Source organism: Pseudonaja textilis, chromosome 1 (assembly GCF_049901715.1).
Source record: "Pseudonaja textilis isolate UNSWEBS1 chromosome 1, rPseTex1.2, whole genome shotgun sequence".
Classification (NCBI taxonomy): domain Eukaryota; kingdom Metazoa; phylum Chordata; class Lepidosauria; order Squamata; family Elapidae; genus Pseudonaja; species Pseudonaja textilis.
This window is the reverse complement of record NC_141990.1, coordinates 141,763,961-141,791,494: the sequence shown is the minus strand read 5'-3', so window position 1 is coordinate 141,791,494 and position 27,534 is coordinate 141,763,961. Positions and strand designations below refer to the sequence as shown.

Below are 27,534 nucleotides of genomic sequence, written 5' to 3'. Positions count from 1 at the left end.
TCACATCGAGGCACGCATCTCCTCGCCTGGCCTCTCATGACTGCGGGGATGCTGCAACAGTCATAAGTATGAAAAATGGTCATAAGTCACTTTTTTCAATGCCACTGTAACTTTGAATGGTCATTCCACACAAGCAAAGTACCAGCAAATGAGGGGAAAAAAACTCCAGAGAAGTTCCTGAGACAGGAAGTCTAGTCCTGCCAAGAATGTAATAAGGGTTAACAGAGAAGCAGTTTCTGTAAGCAACACCAGAATGTTTCCTTTCTGCCTTCCTTACAGGATTAGGCCAGTCATTTCTTCTAACAACCGATTCTCCAAACTGCTTAGAATGTTAACAACCGGTTCTAGTGAATAGGTGCGAACTGGTAGAATCCCACCCCTGGATAAAACCATCCACAACAGAATTAAGAAGTACAAATTGCCTATAAATAAGGTAACTATTTTGTAAAAGTAACCATTTCCAATTGCATATACCAATAGTTTTCCTCCTGATGTACAATTCTCTCACATATAATAGCAATCCAATAAAAGCACAGGTTCCTTTCCCTCTTTCTAGCAGAAATTTAAGAATCCTTTGCCATTGGAAAGGAAAGAAGTAAAGAGGAATAAGCTCTCTTTAGATGAATTAAAAAGGGTTAAATTCACTAGGCAGACCCAAGCAACAACCAATCATCCAATGGATCCAGGCTATGAGACAGAAGGCCCATATTCATTTCCATCTCATATTAATTCCTTTCTTTTCAATAGCTTCTTCTGTTCTTATCAAGAAGCCCTTCTACCATTTTAAGGCAGGCATGATAGTGTCAGCTAGTGAATGAGCATAAGAGAAAACGAAAGTTATTCTCTACATATGGCTCTCAAATCTAATTATATCTTTGACTAAAATAATCCAGGGTTCCTTTGTCAAGATGTCTCCTATTAATTAACTTCAGTTAATTAGAACAGAAGAGATAATCCTTGCAAATCAGTGCAGTGATATCTAGCAGCAACTAGAGGAAAGCAAATGCCACACTTCAATTGTTTAGCTTGAAGATCATCTGCTTTTCAGACATAACATAGTATGATAACTCTTTGCCTCAGTTATTAAATATTAAATGTATTAAATATTTTGGGGACATGGAAGTTGTCTCAGTTTAATGTTCAATGTGTAAACAAAGCTGTTCCATTTTATCATGACATGCTGAAAATCTAAGATGTTACCACCCTTCTACCCTTATCTCATCGCAGATTAAAGTCTATGCCTCAGAGTGTTAAATTAATTCTAAGGTCATTGGTATAAAATTCAATCAAGCTTCTGATCATAAAGATGGACAATTAATAAACTATAGATGAAGATTCATTTTGAACAATATCACCAATTCAGATACCTAATTTTTAAAGCTAAAATGGTAGCAACCAAAATAAACTGGCGGATAGGAAAAAAGAGAGTTATTTATTGTGGTTATACGATCCCATGGAATTCAGCCCAGTCAGTTCAGTATGAAATTTTTGAATCTTAATAGTGGGAGAGACAAACTATAAGCTTAACACTTTTCCCCTGTTCTCACACACATATACACCCAAAGCCTAATGCCATTGGCAACTTTGCGGTTAATAAACATGAACATTATTGGCATTCGTGATTATTCACGCGTTTTTTTTTCTTTTGTGAAATGTACATTCATATTGCTAATGACCTTTCAGTGATGTCTCTGAATCTCCTAGTTAAAAACTGCAGGAGCAGGTTGAGGGACCAATAATATTTTATCAATAAAATACAAGAAAGGAACTGAGGAAAAATGAAAGGCAAAGCAAACTTAACCTGTTGTCAAAATACATACATGATCTTAATTTCCAAAGTTGTGGAAAATACGAATGGCTATCATAAAAGTAGACCTTAAATAAGGAGAGAGATTCATCAGCAATGAAAAAGAAACTTTCAATATTCTAAGTACTACGTTGGGGAAAAAAAGTTGAAGTGAGAAAAATAAAATGTTTAACTTGCACATTCATAAGGTAGATTTCATTTTACAATGTTTCTTTCCAAAAACATCACTTTGGGATTTACATTTGGATATTTCAATCACACACGTGTAATTTTATGCTTATACATAGGCCAAAGTATAAAAAAGATAAGAAGGTGGCTAAAATGTTGTGAGATGTTTGCTGTTTCCCTAAATACAAATCTGTGTTTCCTTTGGTGGAAGGCTCCTATCCTTATTCTGTCAGAGTGAAAGAAATTATTAAAAAAAAACACCCTATTGGATATAGCTCTGGAAGGTCCCAACATTCTACTATTATATATTTGAGGTTAGTGAGCTTTATATTTTTCAAATCAGAACAGAATCTATGTTATGGAACACAACACATTTCCTATGTATCTGCTTCCCAAAAAAGTAAACAGATTAATTGTGCTTACTTCTTTATATATACTGCTTGTTTCAGACATATATAGTGTATACCTTTTCTGTTTACTCAGCAATTTCATTCAACTGCTGTGACAAAAGCAGGATACTTACACATCAAAGAGGATAGAACTTCCTTAAAAGCTTTATTGAAGATCTCTTGCTATGCTACAGTGCAAAATGGGGGTAGTGGGTGGAGGAGGGAAATCAATTGTTAAAAATGATGGTCTACTGTATAGCTCTCAATCAGAAAGAGTTTGTTCAAAGGGTAGGGTTAACTGGAACTAAATCTTCTAGATAAAGGAAGATGCACTTTTCCCTCTAAGTGATGATGCCTTCAGGAATAAGAATAATTTTCTCTTAAATTTCTCCCAATAAATAATACTAATAAGATGGCACACTGGTATAATAGGCACTGTTCACTTGCTTGTAACCATGTTGCATCCATTCGCAAACCGCTTTTTAATTTTTATGTTTGCTCCTGTTCTGATTCCATTACTTTGGAAGCTTTTCTGGAAGCAGATTCATATTACTTGTTTATTGATCCTTCTCCAAAGCAGAGGATTAAGTTTTAAATGGACATTAAGTTGCCACAAATAATTCCTTTCTAGGCCAGAGTGTTCCCGACCTCCACTTTCTTTGTTTTGTCCAAGTGATTCTTTCAAAGCCTGGACACAAAAATAGCTGTTGCAGATCAAAAGGTTCCCTACTATTCCAGGAGAGAGGAAATGAATAACCTGAGCACTTTGTATCAAGCGCCAGAACTTAAATCTGATATTTTTGGGAGGATGGGAAAACTTTCTTCCATGACTTCACATAAACCAGCTGGAAGCTGCTAACGTGATAGGATTCACAGCTTCAACTCCCACAGAAGAGCTGAACAGCAAGTTGATTCCCATGTTGTCATGGGAAGGAGCTATCATGACTTATGTTATTGCTCTCATTGTTTGGACACTAGGTTTTAATGCTCTTTGGCAGAACAACAAAATTACAGCTAGAAGGAATAAAAAGGGTGAGGGCAAGGGCTCTAATCTCAGCCTGCAAAATCAGCCACAATAAGATAATCCTTAACTTACAATAGATCATTTAGAGACCATTCAAAGTTACAATGGCCCTGAAAAAAGTGACATATGATATGGCCATTTTTTACGGTTATGACCTTTTCAGGATCCGCATGATCATGTGTTCAAAATTCAGGTGCTTGGCCACTGGTTCATATTTATGAACACTGCTGTGTCCCAAGGTCATGTGTGATCACCTTTTGTGACCTTCTGACAAACAAAGTCTATGAGGAATCCAGATTCACTTAACAACTGGGTTACTAATTTAGCAACTGCAGTGATTCACTCAACAACTGTGGCAAGAAAAGTCGTAAAATCGGGGAAAACTCACTTAATAAATGTCTTACTTAACAACAGAAATTTTGGGCTCAAATGTGGTCATAAGTTGAGGACTATCTGCATTGTGAGAATTGGTAAACACTATTCTGAGCTATCCCCTATTCAAAGCACATCTTGGCCTCAAGCCCAAACCCTTTATCTGTGTATGGAGATGAGATTCACCCAACGCTCATGGATGTTTGAGAAAAAAAAGGCATTTCCACTTGGGGTACTGGAAATGTGCTAGATGGTCATCATGAAGTAATATTAATTATAAATGGAATGGATAACAAAATACCATAGCACAGAGGCTTACATTTGGTGACTCCTTCTGGATTTCAAATTGTATCTTTCCCTTTTTTCCACTAGTCAATAAAAATTCTTGGGATGTTTTGGGGATTCCCCATTCTTAAACTATTCTATTTTTTTTTTTTTACTTTCTCCAAAACATGGTGTTGTTTTCAGTATGATAATCTCCCTCCATAACTAAAGTTTTGATTAGATAAAGAATATTACTTGAAAATTTTAAAGGACGAATAGATAGATATACTATATAATATAATATGGTATGATATATCCAGAATATAATGCAAAATGACAATTATTATTTAAACTAACAAAGCCCTGAAATCTTTAAAACACGTAAAAATGAAAGTAAATAATAGTTATGACAAATTCCAGCTATGTCATGTTTTTTTCATTCCATTTTTTCAACTCAGTTGCTGCAGATTTTAATATTTTTTTAACTCTGTACTTATATTGAATAGAAAATACTCTTTGGATTATACTGTATATTACTCTTTTTCTGAATTGTGTCTGAATACACATAAGCATTGTCCTCTTAATTCTTTTCGGCCTTGGTTAGCAACTTTATGAATGAATGCTTTAATTTATTTCTCTTATAAAGCTTCTGTACCATCATTACTTGGAATTTATGTACCATACCTTCACTATCTTATACATTATTCAGAGGATACTTTGCAGAAAAATAGTTACGGAAAAATAACACTGTACTGTATTATAAAAGTCTGCTTTCTATGCCCCCCCCCCCATAAATATGTCCTTCCTGTATATCTCCTTGTCTTCTTCCAGCTGAAATATGTCGGGCCAAAGCTGCAGGCACATTTTTTTCCTGTAGGCATATCAAGGATTCCAAACTGTTATGCTACTCGAAAGTTACAAGCATATGAATATCATCATGGATCTCTTTAAAATTCCTTTGTCTCATTGCATATAGCAAAGAAAAAAATATCAACTTGAAAAGGAATGTGATGGAATAGATGGCCTAGCAATTAAAAAAATCTATCGCAGAGCATTTAAAAAAAATACCCGTTAAAATAATGTTCCCACCTCTACAGCAGGGTTGGAGGAAATTATATGATGAAAATTTTGGAAAAACCTTATTTTCATGAAGGATAAGCACATGTAGCTAATTTTCATTGAACTAATAGCTGTATATTGTTTGATACTGAAATATTTGCATATAAAATCAGGTATGAAGGATTTTCATCAATGAGAGCTGATGATGTACTATTGCAGCTAAGAGAATAGCTACAAATTATAATTACCAATATGATTTATTATATTTATATCCCATCTTTTCTTGAGTAACTGAGTTAAACTTACCTAATGAAAATTTAACTGCAAACCTGCTGATGGTCTGAAATCTAACTATTATCATTCCTTGTATAAAATGTGAATGAATTCTTTATTGGCCAAGTGTGATTAGACACACAAGGAATTTGTCTTGGTGCATATACTCGCAGTGTACATAAAAATAAAAGATACATTCATCAAGAATCATAAAGTACAACACTTAATATAATCATAGGGTACACATAGGCAATCAAATAATAGTTTGTCTAGTTCAAATGTCTAGTTCAAATTGCAGTTCTGGCAATAAATTTAGTAAGATTGTTGGCAACAAAATGAGGCCTTGTTTTGGATATTATAGTTTATCTTAATTTTAAAGAATTCTGGCTTATTAGTCACCAAAAATGTCTTCCTCAGCTTCATATAGGGCTGTGAGTCTACTGATAACTTTGACCTTTCTCTTAGCATAAGCTATGAACTTCATATCAATGCTGCACAAGCCAGAGAACAAACTGTATGGGTTCGCAAGAAAACTTGGTAGGTAGCCAGCATGCTGATTTATGAGTAGACTAGAAGTATCTAATGAAGTTTTGGCTTACTGTGATTTCTATATATGACTGATGTTTATGAACATCTTAGAACAGTTTACAGCAGCCTTCTACAACACAAAGTGCCTAGTGTAAGTGTGGGTTTAAACTGAAAACTCAGGGAGTTAAAAATCCACATATACCGATTGTAGAAAGGTGACAGGCCGGCCACCCTGCCTGCCTGCCTGCCTGCCTGCTTGCCTGCCTATCTATCTATCTATCTATCTATCTATCTATCTATCTATCTATCTATCTATCTATCTATCTATCTATCTATCTAATGCTAGTTATCATTCTGACTGAACTAATTTTGCTGGAGAAAATGCGTATTTTGAGTAGGATTTATTGTAAAATCTATTTTGATGACATAGTGTACATACTTGATTCACATGTACCTATGAATCACTGAGTGAATGTCCACAGATTTTTGTGGGACTGAAGTATCTTCTTCTGTAAGATTTATGCACTGTGGAAAATAACAGCTTTGAAATGGAAATAGCTAAAACAATCATTCAAGTTCAAAAATGAAAACCTCTGTGAAGACACTTTACAAAACAGATGAATGCTTTAGTTATTTGCCTAGAATCTGAAATATAGTATTTGTAACACCCTACTACAGAAGTAGTAAAAAAAAATAAACCCAGAGATTGGAAACATAGTTTGTTCTAAAAAAAGGAGTAACAGGAGGTGCCAAGGTATTGTTTGCTGTGTGCCAGCAGAAAAATCAAGGGATTAAGAACCAGTAGATGGCATAGCAGAATCAAAAGGAATAGATTTGGTGAGGGAATGACGAAAAGAATTAAGTGCCAATTATTATAAATATTAATGTCACAATAAGGGAAATAAAAGTAACCTGTGATGACCCAGGGTGGGATACAAAAGCTACAAAGTCACAAAAACAGATGAAGTCCCTCTAATTCCTTCAACTTGGCTTTAAAGGTCCAATTATCATTGACTGGAGAAAAAACTCCCCCACAAATAGTTGCGAAAAGGAAGAACTTCTGTTCAAACTCAAAATGCATATAAATTATAAATAGAAAAAAACCAACACAAACCACACTGAAACAATTAATGAGACAAGGCAGGATAAGGCCTTGAAGACGTCCACAGATATCAAAATACACACTGGGAAGGAGGCCAGAACTCAGATAAGAACTGACAAACTAGAAATATTTTCATACTTTGCTTCCAGCACTGGCCCATACACAATTTGTCTTTTTAAACAGTCCTCACAGCTGCAGTCCATGAAGGGGATCAAGGCCCTTTCTTCCCCCACAGACTATGTTATTCACGTTTCTCCCTTATCTGCTCCTCCCTGCATGCCCTAGGATTAAGAGGGGATGGGCCTGGATCTTCCTCTGAATACCCAGCTGGCCTGTGCCCTTCACCAGTTTCCTCCACAACCTCCAGAGCCACACTCCCACTCCCTCGGGGTCAGATTCTAACAGGGGCATGACATAACCATTTTAGTCTGGCAATAGGTAGCTACAAAAAGTACTGTGGGCACAGTCTACCTTTACTTCTTTCAGGTTCTGATAATGTCTAGAATGAGACAAAATCATGGTGTGAGCTTAGCAACCTCATGAACAATGCTGCGCTTTGATGATACTGTACATTGAGAAACAATTTAGATAACAAGTTCTTTCAGCATTGATAATGATCCACAGAAACTTACGTAACCTAGCTTCCCCATTGTTTTGTATAAAAGATATGAGTGGTTGCTTTGGGTCTTACGAGATTCAGCTGAAGTTTCATGAAAAAACTAAATTTCTTGTTCCATAATCCATACAAATCACTGTCCTCAAAATTTACAACACAGACCTAGGATGGGTTTCAGAGATGGTATTCAGCAGGTTCTGACTGGTTCTGGAGAACCAGTAACGGAAATTTTGAGTAGTTTGGAGAATCAGCAAATACCACCTCTGACTGGAGAATTTACAGTATCCTTCCCCTGCTACGCCCACCAAGCCATGTCCACAGAACCAGTAGTAAAAAATTTTTAATCCCACCACTGATGGATCTCTCCCTTAACTATTGGGAAAGCTGGCAGAATTTTGCTAATTCTACAAATGAATTAGGTTTCTTTTTAACTAATAGTTAAAAAAAAAAACCTAATTCATTTGTTGAATCATGAGTTAGACTGAAGGGGCTTTTGGATAAAACATCTCTATCCAGGCAGTTTGAGAAACTAAAAAAAGCATTGTGGCCTTGTAAACAAAGATTAGGCAGCAGAATAAAATCTTTGTGATTACTTCAATATGTAGTGCAGCAAGGCAGAAACAAAAGGATCACAACACATGCCCACACGATATAGACCCCAAACAGTGAACCTCCACTAGACATGGAGATACTTCGGACATGCCTTAGACATGCTGAATTAACCAATTTCGAGACACCTTTATGTGTTGGTTGGTGGGCCACTGAGTTGGTACTGAGGTGGGCTTGTTTGGGTGCAGTTCTCTGGAAGCAGCTCCCTTTAATATAATCAGTGGCAGGAGCATAGTTCTCTAACTTAATAAAAGCTAAAGCCACAGGAATAAAAAAGTGCTAACCTCCCTGCTGGTTTTAGTGATATTATTCTTGCCCTGCATGTCTATTAAACCGATTTGTTGGGTTTCCTAGAAAGGTAGTATAGCAGGATAACTCCAATGGGAAGGTAAACAGAGATCTGGTACATCTAAGCTCCTCTATAATGACTTTTGTTACCTACTGAGGCTCCTTATTCTCAGTTACACTTTTACTAAGACCTCTTTCAGGGGGAACTAAAATAACAACAACAGAACAAAAATCAAACCCAACCTTATCTGATTAAAAAAAGTCCAATCTACTAAAGAATTTGAAAAAAAAAGAAGTTATTTTCATCATCAAATCTCTGAGTAGTTTCAGAACTATTTTCTGTACACAAAATAAATTTACCTCTCCACATGATCAACATTGCCCGCTACACCAAGGCCTCCTATGGTATATATTTTGCCATCGTAAACCAAGCTGTTGTGTCGACATCGTGGCACTGTCATTCGGGAAACGAGATTCCAGTTATCAAGGAGCGACATGTAGCACCAGACATCAGACAGCGTGACTCCAGCTTCCATACCACCTGTCCTCAGTTAAGGAGAAGGGGAAAAAAAGACCACAGTGACTCGATATATATTGCAAGTCAAGTCAACTGCAATACAAGAAGATCTTCCAAATGACACTTGACTAATTAAAATAAATCATTGTCGATTGCAAGCATCTGTTCCGATGATGCAGATTGCTGTCACTTAGTTATGCATCCCAAAGGGTGTTTTTTTTTTAAAGGAGGCTGTCATGATGTCAGGCTAGGCAGGACATTTGCATATGTGAGAATAATTAGGCAGCATTCATAAATATCCTACAGGCTATTCAGTTGCATTTGCAATTGTATGAAGCAACTAAGCAGCTTATTCAACACTTTCAGATTAGAAATTATCTCTAACACATGGCCTAGGCAATGGATGCTTCAACCAGGAGGGTCTGGAATCTCTGTGCCATCTATGCACGCAGAATGCAATACAGTAATTAAGGATTTCGAAGTCTATGGGTATCACTAAAACAGGAACAATAGCAATAGCACTACTTATATACCGCTTTATAGTGCTTTACAGCCCTTTCAATAATGAAAAATGTATCAAGATACTCCCATTGGTATGTGAGACCCAGCTTTTGCAATGGATTCTTCTCTCACCTTTTCTCCACCTGCAATCTCTCATACCTTGTACTTCCTTCCTAAATCCCATGCAGTCCCCAAAGTTGACTATGTAAGTTTCCTTCTACAAGTGAAATGCATGTAATGGCATGTTGTGGTTATAATTCTATTCTATTCTATTCTATTCTATTCTATTCTATTCTATTCTATTCTATCCTATCCTATCCTATTCTAATGAAGTAGCTGTGGTGGCATTTTAAAAATTGTGATATGCGTATTTACCCAAATCATTATGTGATATTGTGAATTTACATGTCGGTAACGTTGTAGCATTTCACAGTTAAACATGTGAGAGAAGAGCTTGTTCCCTTTTCACTAAAAGTAGGAAGAGGTTTCAAGAACTTTTTTTTTTTTTTAAAATGAGGAGGGATTACATGTCTTTTAAGTAAACCTGTCCATACAGGATCAACAACTTGAGCAAACCAGCTTCAGATACAGAAACGTAATCATTTTGATTCAGATCCAGATGCTTCATAGTGTGTCACAATTGCAAGGAAAAGCTCTTCACGGTTTAATCAAGATCCCTAATATATCTCTTTGCACATTACACAGGGAAAATGGCCTAGGGAGAAAATTTGAGCTGAAATGAAATGGAAAATGCTCGAAGGAACTCTCTCCTTCCCAGCCAAACGATCATGCATCCATTCTGATTAGTTTGCCACATAAGTTTGCAAAGAATCCATCATGTTTGTTGCTCACCTGAGAGGTAGACATTGTCTCCAGCGCTCACCACGCTAAAGAACTCCCGATCGTAGAAGGGCAGGGTGGCCAGTGGATACCATTTGTTGTTCTGAGGATTGAAGCAGGTGACTGCTGTCAAAGCCCGTTGATTCATTCCAATCATCTGACGGCCTCCCACTAGGACTATGACTTCTGCTACACCTACAACGGTAATTGACCCAAACATAGATTACTTTTTATAGATACAAATACATATTATCCGATCATAATCACTGAAGGATCATAATCTCCTATTTCCTCTACACCTTGTTATTCTTTGCATAAGCCTAATTCTTTTCTGCTGTTTCGTTAGAATTGATTATATGCACTTTGAACTTAAGCAGCACACAGTGTATTGTCTTTTTTTCAAGTTCTGGCAAGATAATATATGTAGACTAACTTTGAAGTATGTTTCTTTCGAGTGTACATTTTCTTTTTTTGCAGTCTTCACTTTTGCCAAGGCAGAAATAACTTCTCTCCTTCAGTAATCTGCCCCTTATTTTATTAAAACGAAGACTCATTTCAAAGGAGCGTGTGAGATCCTCGGTAGACTTATCTAGAAGTCACATTAGGTTTAATGGCTTTTCTGCTTAATAAATCTGCTTGCAGCCAGCCAGGCATTTCATAAATGATACAAAAGATGTGTGTGTCTGTGATACCTCAGGGTCATGCCTAGATTTAGATCTCTTATTGTAAAAACCTAAAAAAAAAAAACCCTATTATTGTCACCATTAAATGGTAAAAAAAACCAAAAAACCGAGTACACTATTTTCTGGAAGGCAATCTAACGTATTCAAAGATATCTGTAATTTTAAAGGTGTTTGGGGAAAAAGTCAGGTTGGATTAAAGAAATATAAAGTACCTACATGCCCAGAATTCTATCTCCTGACTGTGCTAAGCTGTTAAATAAATATGGCCAAACCATGACAGAAAACCATCTGCTAGGGAATTAGCACCTGGTCTAGGATGATGAATGCTCTCTCCCCGGTCCCCTCTGCCCCCTCAAATACTTTTGCCACGAGGAGAATCAGTGGGGAAAACCTGAAGAACTTCAGGATGCCCAATTGCCCAGTTTGATATCTGACTGTATCTTGGACGCTTTACAGTAAAGGTGAGAGGAAGCTTTTTAATCTTGGTTCCTTACTTGCAGCCTGCAAATGCCATTAGCCACCTCAGAAATACGCTATTTTCAAGGCTCCACCATTACCTGCTGATAACCTGGGCCGCGTTCTTGGAGTTTGCATCTCTTGCCTGGCATGTGGCAACATGTGATAACGTTTTGCTTCATTCACCAGGTCCCGGCAGGCCTCTGAAGATTTTATCAGTTCCTCATTGTCAACAACGTTTAGCAGATAACTGGGATGGATGAAGGGCAGACGGACCACTGCCAACAGCTCAGCAGAATACTGTAAAAATAACAACAACACTCTGACTGCTTCGTGCAACTGGTTTCTCAACAGTCCTGCCCTCTTTTCTTTTTGGGGGATCTATTTGGAACAGTGGAACATTTGTATTTGGCCTATTTTCATGATAGTAATTCTGCCTAGGCTTTTCTCTTCTTGTATTCCCTCGTCTCAAAAGATAGTTACGGCCCTGGTGAAGGTAAAACATTCTTCTGGAAAAAAAAAGTAAGTCTTCTTATTCACAGAATGGAAGAAATAATGTCAAAAGATATCAGCTTTTGTTTTATAGCATGCAAACAAATATTTCAAACTTAAAATTGATGGTGGAAGCTATGCCAAATTTATATATCTTGAACAGAGGAGGCCTGCTGTGATTTTTTGCAACTTCTTCAGTTAACTTTGAAATTTAGGGCTGGCTGCTTTACTTCCAACAAAAGTTATTCTGGTAGCATTTCAAATGTCAAAAAACGTTCTATGTTTATAGAACATCTAAAGTGAATGTAGTGAATAATAGCAGTAGTTGTGATAAAGCCATGGGCTCTTCTTCACTGACAAAACAAATACAGTTCTTTCAGGTTCTGCTAGAAGTCAAACTCAAGGAGCTAATAATCAAATGCATGTGGCATATCTCCATCCTTCTGCATCAATAAAATAAACTTTATGGTGCAAAAGATATTTAAATAGCTGAAAACATCTATCATCAGTCAAGGCTTAACAGAAACCAAAAGTGCAAGTGAGAGAAAAAGGAATATTATAAAACGGAGAATTCATGCAATGATTTATTTTTTTGCAACTGTTCGTTTCTCCTAAATATCACAAACTGCCTCAGATCATAAAAGCACAACAGGTGGAAAATAGGCAAAAAGAGCAGATTTGTAAAAATGGGAAAAAGTAACTAAGAATAGTCAAGGATATTGCTAGGGCAATGCTGTGAAACACTGGAAAGGGAGGTGGGAACATTCTTTAATAACTTCAAAGCAGCTGAAATCTTCAGGCAACTGGGAGTACTGTTATCATTCCAAATACCTTTCTTAGCTAACTTTTCAACCTTGGAGACACTATGTGTTATGGAGAATGAAGACAGCCAGCTAAGAATAGAAGAAAATGAGGAGTTGGAAGGAGTGCAAATTATACCCTACTTAATGTAGACACCTCGGACACACCTAATTCTAACTTTCTACAAAAGTGGTTATCAATTCAGACCTATTAGAGACTAATGTTTGGTAACTATGTTAGTTACATCACACCAGGACATCTCACCAGGACATCAATCACATATATTGAAAACATTTTATTTGAAACATTTTTTAGGACGCTAAACTCCCTAGAGCTCCCACAATTTGATCAAAAGTGAAGTTAAAAAAACCCCTTATTGTATAATGGACAGAGGGTAGACAGCTGTTGCCTTTATTTAAAAAAAAAAACTAGCAGAGATTAAATATTATGGGACTCATAAGAGATACTTTTCAACCTTTGGCAGAAAACTATCATCTGTCAGTTCTACATTATTAAAATCCCTAAAAATTACATTTATTTAGGCTCTTACTTGTTTAACCAACGATGGAACTATAAAAATAAAAAGAGAGTTGTAGGAAAAGCATACATTTATTTGCTTTTTTACCATTATCAGGTGCAGTAACCATCTTAATGTAGAATTAAGAAAAATGCTCATCTCTTCAGAGCAGGAAGCATCACAGCAAAAAAAAAAAAATCAAAATAATGTCCTCTATGTGTGCATTAGATTATCCTGAATAATCAATAAAGGCTGTGTTTGAATAATATCACATCTTTAGACAATACTTATCCTTCAAAGCTTTGACAATTGCAGTATTATTGAAAACATATCCAATTTATTTTGACTGGTTATCTAATTGAGAACATAGTACAAAATGATTAAAACATAAAACTTCTGCTTATGACAGCTTATGCTTTTGGGTCAGTTGATAATATTAATAACACTAATGTATATTGTTAAAAAACACTACTGTTGCTACTGGCTTTATTTTCATGCTGTCTTTATTTGTTTCATATTTGTGTTGAATAATATAAAGCTGGTATCAAAATGCTAACGCTAATGGATATTGTTGAAGAAATGCTCCCGAAGTGTGGTATGACTGGCACATCTCTGATTTCCAAGATGGCAATTTCTTTAGGGGAGAAAACTTGAGGAAATATTCGCCAGGAAATTGTCAGTATTTTAAAAAGCAACAAGGAGAACACAAGTGTTCAGACTGAACTCCAAAAGAGGAAGCTGGGAAGTTGGGAGCCAGCAGTTCCTGTCCTGGAGAGACAACATAGTTGTTACAGAGTTATGACAACATAGTTTAGGTGCCTTCAGACTTATCAGGAGAATCTCCAAGTATCTGTTGACTAGGGAAGGCAGGAGGAAAAAAAGCTTAGAATCTAAGCCCTGAAGCCCAAACCTATTTAAGGGCTTTGATTTCAATGTACTGTGAAGAAGAAATCTTTGGGATGGATATGGCTTTATTCTCGGCTGCAATAGAAAGTGAAAACAAGCCAAATCATAAAAAATCTGGCAAGGATACCTGTTCTGTAAAAAGGGGTTCAGTGTTAGGAAAACAGAGACTGACAACCAGGTCGACTCTGAAGCCTGACAACGCCTGTCTAAAATAGACTGACTCATTATAAAAATAATAATAAAAGGAAAAATCAGGACGGTGTAGAATCTCTCCAGAACGTTGCAATGTAATTTAAAACAACACAACACTTTAACAGAAGATGAGTGAAAATGTGTATCTGATCAGGAAAGAAAGAAACCCAAAGAATTACTGAAGTGGCTAACAAGCAGAGCAAGGGAAACAACTGTCAGAAAAACTCTGTCTGTCTAGCCATAAAACGTAAGTAAATGAATCCATAAAATGTAAGTAATCTTTATTCCATCATGGGTATACCATTCTTCACTATAAAGCTGTTCTGAATAATTTCTGAAAGTTAACCATGCTATGAGCCTCACGACCATGTACTTTGCAGAAATGGGGAATAACAGCAGTTTCACTTGGAACATACGCAGTGGCTGAGGGAAGAAATTCAGGAAGCACGTTTGTGCCAAAATATATGGGGTTTGACAAGTAATGACTAGAACTATGAACTCCGGTGCAGAACTATTCCTTAGAGACAGTGCCATGGTATCCACAGATGTCACTGGAGTTGCTAGAGTACTGGCATCCGGTTGACTATTTTGGATTAGATCAGGGGTGTCAAATTCAATTTCATTGAGGGCTGCATCAGGATTGTGTTTGACCTTGGGGGACTGGGGGAGACATGGCCGGGGGTTGTGGGCAGCTCGACATCACTCAAGGCTCTGTTTTCAGCCATGACAGGCTCCTGGAGCCCTGTGCCAGTGGAAAAGGAGCTTGGTGAAGCTGTGCACAGCCTCCTTGGGCTTTGTTTTTGCTGGCAGAGGGCTGCAGAAGGCTATCATGGCTGAAAATGGAGCCTGGATGGGCCATGCATGGCCTCCTGGAGCTCCATTTTTGTTGTCAGAGGGCTCCAGAAGGCCATCACAGCTGAAAACAGAACCTAGGAGGGCATGCACGGCCCTCCCAACCTCCATTTTCACTGGCAGAGGAACCGCAGGCCGGTCCTTCGCTGTTTCCAGGGTGGCCCCATGGGAGAATCTAGGCACTGCGTTGGCTGAATCCGTCCCACGGGCCTTGAGTTTGACACCTTCAATTAGATAAAGTAAATATGTTGGACTAGATAAACTTTGGTGTCATGTAGAAGGCTGTCTTAATTTTGAAATATTTTTTAAAAAGGGTAGGTTCATAGATGACAGAGTTCACAATTTGTTTTTGGGTAGTTCCTATAAACCACTTCTTTGGAACTGCCTTCAGGATAGATCCTGCGTGGGATATATATGAGGTGGCAGTTGACTAATAAAAATGCAGGTAGCCTTGACTGTCATCCCTCCCAGGTGAACCAGAGAGGAAATGATTAGATCAACTAATGCCACCTTACTCTAGGGCTGCATTAACTAAATCTTGCAAGTCTGAAAATACATATTTTCCACTGCCACTTTTAACTGCTTGAACCATTAGGGTGAACCGTTCCTCTTTCTCTGACCATTAAGCCACTGGGGACTCCTGTCTTTCTTGTCTGCTTGTTTTTAATTAGCATCAATTCTTCTCGACTCCCAAGGTCATCTACACATTTTATTACGTTAACTGACAACTGCTGGTTTAATGACGGTTCAAAATTATGATGGCCTCAGGAAAAAAATGATTTATGATCCATCCTTAAAGTTAGAACTGTTATACTACCTCCATGGCTTCCTGATTGCAATTTGGGTGCTTGGCAGCTAGCTTGCATTTGTGACATCTCTTAACATCTTGCAGTTGTGTCATCACAATTTGTGACTTTCCCAGCTGGCGTCCGACAAACAAGGCCAATTTGAGAAGCCAGATGCACTTAATGACTGCGTGTTTTGGTAAAAATGGTTACAAAATTGGGTCTTGTCACATAATGACTGTACAACTGTACTGATTTATTATGGAAATTCCAATCCCAGTTGCAATTGTAAGTTGAAGAACACTTGATAGCATACATGCATTCTTATTGAAACCTATTAGACAACGGCTTGAACAATGACCAGTTTCTGCTTAATTTATTTTTTAATTCAAGATTTGGAATGTATAGGGATCTTTCAGTGTTTAAATCTTATCCCCCAAAAGTGAGCCATAAACCAAATGTGCTAATCCCAACCAAGTGAGGCATTCTGAACACTTTTCAGTTATGGTTTTGGAACAACACGATTTATATGAATTCAGCATCCATTTATTACTTAACCCACACTATTGGCAATTTCAGAGAGTTATTTAAAATGACAACCAAGATTTTTCATATGGGAAAGAGAACAGGGGTAGAATATTTTTTTTAAAGAGGGAGAAGTACTGTTGGTAATTCACTCCAAAGCCTTTAGCACTTTCTCTCAATAAGTTTTTGTTTTAAAATAGATATTAAAAATCACTGAGATTAGAGCAGATCTTTACAGGATTACTGAAGAGTGTTTCTTCAGAGAAGAAGGAAAAAGTTCTCTATAAACTTTTTGGATTTATCCTTTGAGACCACAAACCTGCTACTAGACACCATAGTCCTTCAAATTAGAAGAAGATGAGGGATCAAAGAAAATCAATGGGGTCAAAACTCTATACATCTTCCAGCAAAGGTAGGTTTAGACACAAACTCCATCTTGTAATAGACTAATACTGAGCTAGATAATAGGTCAATCGAAAATGATTTGGGAAAGATATTTTGGAACAGCAAGAGTGCTGTGGCATAGCACTGCTTTAAAACTACTTTTTTTTTCCAGGTTTCCACACAAGAAGATGTGACTGTTTTATCAGGTGACTGTTTAAAAAAAATAACTACATCTATAACATGATTTCTTTAATCAGCTACATCTACTTTTTCATGTTACTGCTTTGGAGAAGGATTATACTTCATCTCCCACCTATCTGGAAGCACTTCTTATGAATTATTTTTGAAGCATTTTCAAATCTGTTTCAAGGAACACCGGTGCTAATCAACCACAGTTTACTTGGCCATTTTGGCTATAACCAAAATAGGAGATTACAAAGTGTGTTGCCTTAAATTTCCTAGTTTTGGCAAAATTTTTTAATGCAATACCCTTCCTCCAATTTCTTCTAGAGTAGATTGAACAGTACCATCACTACTCAATCTAGGTTGTATAAAGCTCATAAAGAGATTCCCCTTCTCTTTTGATATCTAACAAGGATGGTGTTGCTAGGGCAAACCTACCGACACCTAATGCAGTAATGAAATAAATGTTTAATAGATCATAATTTTTTAAAAATAATTGTTTATGATTTTAAGAATGGCTCACTATGAAAAGGAACCAAAACAGGTTGCCCTGCCTCAACAACAAAAAGCTGATATTTTTTTAACCATTCTCTTAGATGCTGTTCATAATGGCAATGGATCATTACTGGCATTGAGTGATGTAGAAATTGCACCAAGATCTTTGAGAATATGTGTTTGTTTGGACACATGCATATGAAAACAAGCATACAAAACTAATCTCCATGTCCCTGGAAAACAAGAGGAATTTTGTTTAAAACAATGTATGTATTATACTGTAGCTCTTTTAAATTTTCGTATGAGTTTTATATTATTTATTTATTTATTTGATTTGTCAATCTCTTACAAGGTAACAGGTATAAAGTATAAACTTAGTTATGAATACATGAGATGGATACGTGTAAGAAAAATAAAAAGAAGCAATAGGACAGGGACGGTAGGCACGATTGGTGCGCTTATGCACGCCCCCTACAGACCTCTTAGGAAAGGGGTGAGGTCAATAGTAGACAGTCTAAGGTTAAAGTTTTTGGGGTTTGGGGAAGAAACCACAGAGTCAGGTAGAGTATTCCAGACATTGACCACTCTGTTGCTGAAGTCGTATTTCCTGCAATCAAGTTTGGTGCGGTTAACCTTGAGTTTGTATCTATTGTGTGCTCTTGTATTGTTATGGTTGAAGCTGAAGTATTCATTTACAGGTAGGACATTGCAATGTATGATTTTATATACTGTAGTTAGATCGGACCGAAGGCGGTGTAGTTCTAGGTTTTCTAGGTCTAGAGTTTCAAGCCTGGTGGCATATTCTGCAATTGGTAGAGGAGCGGAGAACTCTTCTTGTGAAATATTTCTGGACTTTCTCAACTGTGTTAATATCAGATATGTAATGTGGGTTCCAGACTGATGAGCTATATTCGAGTATTGGTCTAGCAAATGTTTTGTATGCTCTAATTAGTAGTGTGATATTACCAGAGAAAAAGCTACGTAGGATTAGGTTAACAACTCTTAATGCCTTTTTGGCAATGTAGTTACAGTGGGCTCTAGCACTTAGATAATTAGAGATGTGTATTCCAAGGTCCTTGACAGAGTTTGGATCAACAAGATTTTGACTATTCAGCTTGTATTTTATTTTCTGATTTCTTTTGCCAATATGTAAACAGAGCATTTATTTGTTGAGATTTGAACTTTCCATTTGTTTGACCATTCTGATACATAGTCAAGATCTTTTTGAAAGGTAGCAGTATTGTTTGTGGTATTGAACAGCTTTACATTATCAGCAAAGAGAACGCAGTTGCTCTTAATATGATCACAGAGGTCATTTATGTAGAGTATGAAGAGAGTTGGTCCTAGAACACTGCCCTTGGGGACACCACTGTTGACAGGTACAGAATTTGATAGGATGCTCCCAATTTTGACCATTTGTTGTCTTTTTGACAGGAATGCTTCTATCCAGTTATGCAGGTGTCCAGAGATACCATAAGATTTTAGTTTTAGGAGTAGTTTGTCGTGTACCACTGAATCAAAGGCTTTACAGAAGTCTATGTAGATTGCGTCTATTGCTTTGCCCTGATTGAGTTGTGTAGTCCATATGTTTTTGCAGTGTAAGAGTTGCAGATTACAGGATAGTTATTTTTTTAAACCAAATAGTTTATTAGGGAGTAGGTTGTTTGTCTCTAAGTGGAGGATAATGGATTGGTTAATAATTGATTCCATGACTTTACAGGTGACTCAGCATAAAGAGATTGGTCTGTAATTTTCAACTAGGTTGGGGTCTCCCTTTTTGAAGATGGGGATGACCGTGGCTTGTTACCATAGTTTTGGCAAGGAGCAGGTCCTGAAAGATTTTTCAAAGATTATGCTTAGAGGTTCGGCTATGGCAGTGGATAGCTTTTTAAAGAAGTAGGCACATATTCCGTCCGGTCCAATAGATAGAGATGGTTTTAGATTGTGTAGTTCATTCATTTTGATACACATTCTAGCATTCATTTTGATACACATTCTAGTAATTAAGGCAATCTATAAGGTAATTATGTTCAATTGTGACATCTTTTTACTTTTGTCAACTGACATTGTGATAATCATCTTATTATCCATTTTCTTTTTACTGACATTAGGAATACATATTATTTAATCAACATTCCTGCTATTTACTACTACTATTCCTTCCTTCTCTTTTAAACTCTATTACAATTTACTTTAACATATATTCTATTTCTTTATTTTAGAACAACTCAACCAGCTTTGCAGAATCCCAGTAGCATAGAATTTCCAAAATGTCTCAGTATATATATAATGTGTGTATTACCTCTTCAGAAGTCATAGTATATATTTGATTAGTTACTTATATGCAAGCAAAGATGGGTATTTTAATATATGCAAACTCTAATATTTGTGCTTCTTGGTCATCCTGAGTTTCAAGAGAACCATCCCTCAACTCTTGAAAAAGAGTTCAGACATAATATTGTCTCAGAAAATTTAACTATTCACTTGAAAGAAATGAATATCATTTGAGAAGTTCTATAGCAAAAGCTCTGACAAATCAATCAGCATAGCTTGATTCTAATCAATGTGGAGTAATCCTTGCTTTAATTATTTTACTTAGTCAAAAGTCTTTCTTTAAGAATGCAGTTCAGGCGATAGCAATAATTCTTCAGATTTTTTGACATCTTTTATAAGAACCCTAACCTCTGCTCAATGCAGGATCCTCAATCCAGGAAGTAGGTACATTATTTCTTAAAAATGGCAGCTCAGCTCCTTCCTGCTCTACTCTAGAACCTGATCATTATTAACATTCTTATCTAAAGTTCCATCAATGGTTCTAGTGCTTCTTTTCATTTTACATGACAGTTCTTTAGATATTCAGTGACTATTTTCACAGTGCAATACTCTCAAGATATGGGGAAATGTAAGATACTGTATAATATGGGTTCTAAACGGCAGTGGAGTTCTTTATGATAGTTCTTTATGATTCAGATATGACACACAATATTATGGGTAAATGCCCTAATCATCTCCCACAATATAGACATTATGCTACTGTTATCACCTATGCTGTATGCTGTACAGTGTATTAGCCTCATGTTCATCTTGAACCATTAACATTATTTTTACACGTATTGCTGTCAAAGCTCATCATTCCTTTCTTAATTTTCTTTGTGATTTATTTTTAACGAAACACAGAACTTATCCTTGTTGAATTTCACCTTGTAGGTTTTACAAGAATGCCAGTCTGTCAAGATATTTTTGAATTTAATTCTATTTTCATATCACATCTGTAGACTGGAGAAACATCCTCCCTAATTTCATTCAAGTCTATTATAAAAACCATTTCTCACAACCCTCTAGAATGAAGCAAAGCCATTAAGGAACATTTACTGGGGACAATTCTTAATCAACAATGTGTTCATAAGGTATTATTTCCACATTTGTGAAGAAAAAAAAAATTGGTTTTCTCAGGGTGCCTTTAGAGAATATGCCTGAGGAATGGGGTGTGGATCTAGTTCTCCCAAATTGTATGCACTTTCCATTATATAGTTCTCATTTTCAAATCTTTAATGTGTAGTCAAAATAGAAAGCATGCAGTTAATTCTATCAGTTTTATTCTTCTTTAAACCAATCCCATAAGCACTCACATAACTGTACAATACAAGCAAAACCCTATTTGTAATAAGAAGATTACATCTCATTTTTTGGGTAAAAAGGTTGATGTTTAATTGTCTTGCTAATTAATCAACTTGGAGACCTATTACTAACTTTTTTTCTAGTTCTGAAGCAGCTTCCTTATACTTATCCTTCCCTTTTTTCAGATAAAATCTACATACTCCTTTTCTCTTCCAATCTTTATTTTGTAAATAAAGGATCTGAAATCAGAATAATATAGTATGGCTATTCATAGTGACATCTGAGCTATGGTTGAGTTTCTTAATCATTCTGTTCAAATCATACACATTTTTGCAGTACATTCAATTTGACGAGATGGATTATTGACAAACCTTAATGCTAAGTGGTATGCCCTAATACAAATGTCTCTGTTTTTATGAAGGGGATGTGAACCTAATTATTTACCTAACTATGCAAGGTCAATAAACTTATTTTTAAAATAAGGAACCCCAGATCTCCTTCTATATTGTATCAGAAAATTAAAGTATTGTTTATTAATTTATTCTGTCATTTAAAAAAAAAGTTGGGAAAAAAAGATTTGGTAAAATTGATATATTTTAACTGTGTCTATTTTGCCTAGCCAAGAAATCTCCTGATACATTTTCTTCTGGGTTTTTATTCCTAAATAATACAGAGTTATAACTGAAGTTGTGAACGTTTTTGTATTATGTTCTGTTTTTATGATGCTAACACAAAAGTTGTTAAATTTTCAATTAGTTACATTAAAACATATCCCTTCTAGGATGTTAAAAATTCTTCCTTGATTTTAGGGATTTCAGCTTCTAAGCTGGATAGGATTAGTACAGTATCATCAGGACATACATTAATAGTGCTTCTATTTTAATATACCTTTGTTTTGTTTAGTTCTAATTATTGTTGCTAAATCTCTACCCTAAACAAAAGAGCACTGGGAATAAAGGGGTATCACAGATTGATGCCTCTGCTCCATTTAAATTATTTGATTTTATTCCTTTTAATTAAAGTACTAGGTTGAAAATAATTTGAGAAGAGCCATTTTAGTGTAGTGGTTAAGGCACTAGGCTAAAAACCAGGAGAGGTGAGTTCTAGTCCTGTTTGAGGCACAAACCCGGATAGCACTTTGACCCAGTCACCTTCTCTGAGCCCTGGGGAGGAGCAATCTCTACTGAGGGGTATTTATTGGGGATTTCTGAACCAAGTCAAAATCTTTATAAATATCAAATCCTAACAGAGTCACTCAAACTTTAGGATAATTGAAATGATAAATAAATTCAAGAATTGTCTTAACTGAGCCCGATTTTTAGGGTAGGAGGAATGAAATTAGCCTAAACTAGAATAAAAAAAAACACGAGAAAAAATATTTTAAGTTTTCTGACAAATAGTAAAAATAGTTTTACCATTTTAGATTAAGATATTGTTCCACATAGCGCTGGAAGTTATTTTTAATGTTACCGAATAATAACTACAGCTCTACTTTTTCATGTTTATGGGATTATGACTCTGCCCCAAGCAAGCTTAAGCAGTTTGAAGAAATGTAGAACTATGATTTCTAGGACTGTTTATAAAACTTACTCTGAAATCTGTCCTGACCTTGTGTTTTGCCATTCTTCAATTCTGCAATAACTTTTTTAGTTTGTCCCTTGAGTCCTCTTGTGATGATGTTTGTGACCATAATTTTGCTTTGGTATCAGAGGGAAGATGAATCAGGGTGACTTCCAATGCTCCAGGAAGATAAACCATACAACAACCTCTCCTCTTTAACTATGCAAATGTACTCTTTAAATTGTTATGAATCCTTCTTGTCTGTCACATTATGCCATCTTATTCTGATGAGCTGTCAGTGCAAGTAGCAATTTTATCCCTGCTTGACTTCCTGTCTACTATACTATTTTAACCTTCTGGAGGATCCAATTCACCTTTTTGATGCAAAGACTCTTTGCAGCTGGCAATCCCTCCGAACTCCAGGTTAAATTTCTTTAGGATCTCTGATACTCCCATGTAATCTGATGCAAAGAAGAGTCTGTCTTTCATATTAATTAGGACTTTGAATGGAAAAACGTCATTAATACACGTGTTTCGTATAATGAATTAAAGCCCTCACCTTCTGTTGAAGTAACCAAATTTAAATTTTGAAAGTGTATGATTTGTTCCTTGAATTTAAGATGCGTATGGTTTATGAGACCCTGTTAAAACGAATTCCTTAGATTGAAATGGGGAATGTGCATGCGATTATCGGAACAGACTCCCATTTGGAGGCTATTTTCTTGACACTTGGTGTTCTCTTTGAGCATAATTTTCTGAGACAGTACTATGCATTTTTAATGCATAAGAACAAAAGTACAGCTGGCAACCTCTATCTTTCTAGTTTTCGATCCTGATTTGGGACACTGCAAAAATAAAAGCCCGATATGTCATTGCATTTGCCAAATTTAACATTTCTGCAACTTTTGAAGAAAGTTACGTGATTCTTTCTCTATGGGTTGGTCTGGGCCTTTGCTTAGGCCAAGGTCCTTAGGTGGCTTGATTTTTGCATCAGCATCTTCCTTCTTCACTTTTTGGTACTTCTTCATCACATTTATTTCTTCAAAGCACACAAGCTAAGGAATGTGTTGCGACATTCTTTCTCTGTTATTTTTACTTTGTTTATAGAGTTGTTATATATTTGGCGAATAAACTTCTAACTGAGGAACAGTTATTTCAATGCACCAGGTTTCTTTGGCTGTTCATGCTCGTCACCCTCCCCACCCTTTCATTTACTGCGTTTTCTAACTGATATAAAGAAGAGGCACCCATTTTGTATTTTTTCTAGTCTACTAATCCAATTAGAGCTCATGCTTTCTCTCCATTATTCCTCCACTTTTAGATTTCAAAATTGAAAATTTCTAATCTTTAGCTCTTTAGTTTTGTTCAAGCCTTCCTTCCCCCGTCCCAATCCTCTATCAAGGTACATTTTGGTCCCAGTTTTATTTAAAAAGGAAATCTTTGCTTCATGAAATTACCTCTGGGTTAAATATTACAAGGGAAAGTTATTACTTTTTTGACAATTCCAGCTGCAATGCCTAGAAAGGTCAAACATTTCCCAGACGTCTTAAATATCATCTCTTTTTCTATAGTTACCATTATTTCATATAAAATTACATTTGCATGGTATTGAAATAAGTAAATGTTATCCAAAAGGTAAAGATACCTCAAGTTGAGCTTGGCTCCAGGAGATTACATGAACACATCTAAGTAAATTTCTTTGCAATAATACAAAAGTGGCATTGCCTTCTTCAAGAATGTTTTTCAATTTCTCAGTCCAGCTACAGTTGGGAATTCTCTGATGGTTTCTCTTTCGGGTATTAACCAAACTCACTCTTGCTTAGCTTCCATATTTGGCCAAATACTGTCCCTGATAAAGGTTAACTATCTTATGGAGAAAAGTAATATTATAAAAATGAATATTACTTCAAGACTTACATATTTACTTATAGGCACTCAATGCTATTACTTTGAAATAAGCATTAAAGGAGACTGATAGAATATTAAGATGGAATGGAAAAGACAAAGTCCCTGTTGTGGCCCACCAGCAGCCAGTGGAGCTGATGGCAGACTCGGATGAGGTTGGGGAGGAACTTGGGCCAGTCCTGGAGTCTGGGGAAGGCTCTGATGGATGCTCTGCGTTGGAAGTAGAGACAGGGCCAGGACCATCCTATATTTCCCAGCTGCCTTTGGAGTTGGAGATAAGTGGAGAAGAAGAACAGTTGAAGCCTGTTCCAGATGCGCATATGCGTAGTTGTCAGGAGAGAACAACTGAGGAATAGGGTCCAACTTGGGAAGAAAGGCACATGTGGGTGTTGAATGGCCCCTCCCTGGGGAGTAAATAGAAGCAAAAGGGGAGTGGTGGTTGCAGGAAACAATAGTTCGTATTTCTTTTGGAAGATTTGCTTATCGTGGCTCGTGCCTCACAAAGACTCATTGCCAGGAATTAATTTTCAGCTTTGCGACCGGAGGTTCTCGGCCTAGCAATTATCCAAGGACTGATATAAGGGCTGTTCTTGCAATGAACCCTTGGAAGAATTATTGTTGGGACTTTTCTGTGTGTGAATGCCATGAATTCACACTAACTAAAGAAGGGTTTTTCAGGACGAGGGGTCTGTTTCTCGGTTCTACAAAGCCTGGGTCAGAACACCCCTACATTATCTTTATCTAAATAACAGTTATCATATGGTAAAGAAGGCTTTAATGTTTCTGATTTTAAGTTTCTTGCTGGTCATATATTTTGACTTTAATTTAGAGGTTCGCATGCAACAGCGAAAAGGTTAGCCATCATTGATCTAGGCTATTTTCCCTGATCTGAGAATTTTCCAGATTTGTTGGAATTGCAAACTCAGAGTTTCCAGCCCAAAATCTGCAAAACATCAGATTAAGGAAGGATGATCTAAGCACCAATTGCTTCCTTGGGATCTTCTTTTCAATCAACTTGTTGGGGCCACACCTTAGAAGCTTCTTGTTATGATTTTTAATCAGGCACTAAATTATTTCAGTGAGTCCAAGAATTGCTATATATTTATTAGGTTAGGCCAAATTGAACACTTATTTTTATTTATCTAGGCATCCTCACATTTATACATGTTTATAAGTAGTCCTCATTAGCAACTGCATTATTAAGTATTATTAAGTTCTTCACATTTTGACAGCTATGAAAATGTAACAGCCTTGCATTTATGAGCCGTGATGGCACAGTGGTTAATATGCAGTATTGCAGGCTAATTCTGTTGATTACCAGCAGTTCGGTTCCTATCAGCTAAAGGTTGACTCAGCCTTCCATTCTTCCAAGGTCGGTAAAATGAGGACCCAGATTATTGGGGGCAATAGGCTGACTCTGTAAACCACTTTGAAAGGGCTGTAAAACATTGTGAAGCAGTATATAAGTCTATACCTTATGCTGTAAGTGCTATTGCTATGACCTTCATATGTTTGTCAGGCAAAGGACAGGTGAGGATAGTACGCACAGTTGCAGTGTCCACTTTGCTTAATGACTAAATTGCTGGTGCCAACTGTGGTTGCTAAATGTGGACTACCTGTACTGGCCTCCAGAGAAACTTGTCAAAATACAGGAATTACCTCATATGAATATTAGGATGAAGCTTTATATGATTCAAACAGCTGACATCAAGTTTATTTGCCTTCCCGGGGCTTAAGAAAATAGAAGGGAGTGTTCTACCTTTAGATATAGCTACCATATTTTGCTATAATGAAGTTATAGTTTGACATCTTCAGAACTACTCAGCTGATTCAAAGTGTTCCTTATATAAGAATTACTCTCCTGCAATTCAGTCCTCCAAATTCTGCTCTCCATATATTTCTGGAGCTAACCCGAGGAGCAAAAAATTCTATTCATATTGTATCATTATACAAAAATGAAGCATTAAATTAACTGTACTGAGGTTTCTCAAGTTTAAAGCTTTTTTTTTTTTTAAAGAATCTTGGTTTACCTTTCTTATGCACCTATCCTAAGATTAAGTTCTGCTTTGTTACTGTGTTAAAAGGAGAGAACTGACATACAAGGCAAAACTACTTGTACAGGTTAGTCCTCAATAATCGATCAATTTAACTGAAATAACTCAGCAGCTTTGTTCACCTGCCTGCAGGAAGGCTATTATCTCACATTTTATACAAGCAGGTGGACACCCATGTAATATATAGACACACACACACACACACACACACACACACACACACACACACACAAAACTATATGTAACACACATACACACACACAAACATGTATGTGTGTTTGTTCATAGAGCTTTTTTAAGTTAAAACACATTTTTTTTAACCTAACGATTGAACATAACACAGGCAATATTCAAGCCCTGTTTACAATTATTAAAACGTATCTGTGACACTGTTTTGCTTCATTCCTGTAGTACTTCTTTTCTTTCTAACACAATCAAGTTGAAGTCCTTTTCATTTATGTGTTGCATACAGTATCTTCAGCTCTTGGAATCCTTTTCAAATTAGCTCCTTGAACCTTTAATCAATTACTGTGGTATTCTGTAAATTCTTCCAATTTCTCTGCAAACCTTTGTCTCTCAGGTACCATTAAGTTACTGTTGAGATACTGTTGAGATAGCATTTTCAGGGACGTAGGAAGTTTTACAGGTAGTTCATTAAGATTTTTTTTTTAAATAGACAAACCATTCTGTTTTATAACTGGATTTTTGATCATTCACAGTATTTTTAAAAGGTCATCATGGATGTGAATATAAATGAAACAGTAAAGAG

General features: G+C 36.4%; 1 protein-coding gene across 5 annotated transcripts in view; it reads right to left on the bottom strand.

Moving 5' to 3' along the window:
• KLHL29 (kelch like family member 29) overlaps positions 1–27,534 on the bottom strand; it is a 415,683-nt gene that overhangs the window by 34,230 nt on the left and 353,919 nt on the right. For all 5 annotated transcript variants that reach the window (XM_087917962.1, XM_026710472.2, XM_087917974.1 and 2 more), the window contains 3 exons: positions 11,598–11,796; positions 10,370–10,552; positions 8,860–9,040 (listed from right to left, as the gene is read on the bottom strand). In XM_087917962.1, the coding sequence (XP_087774088.1) occupies positions 8,860–9,040; positions 10,370–10,552; positions 11,598–11,796 (563 nt within the window). The remainder of the gene's footprint in view (positions 1–8,859; positions 9,041–10,369; positions 10,553–11,597; positions 11,797–27,534) is intronic.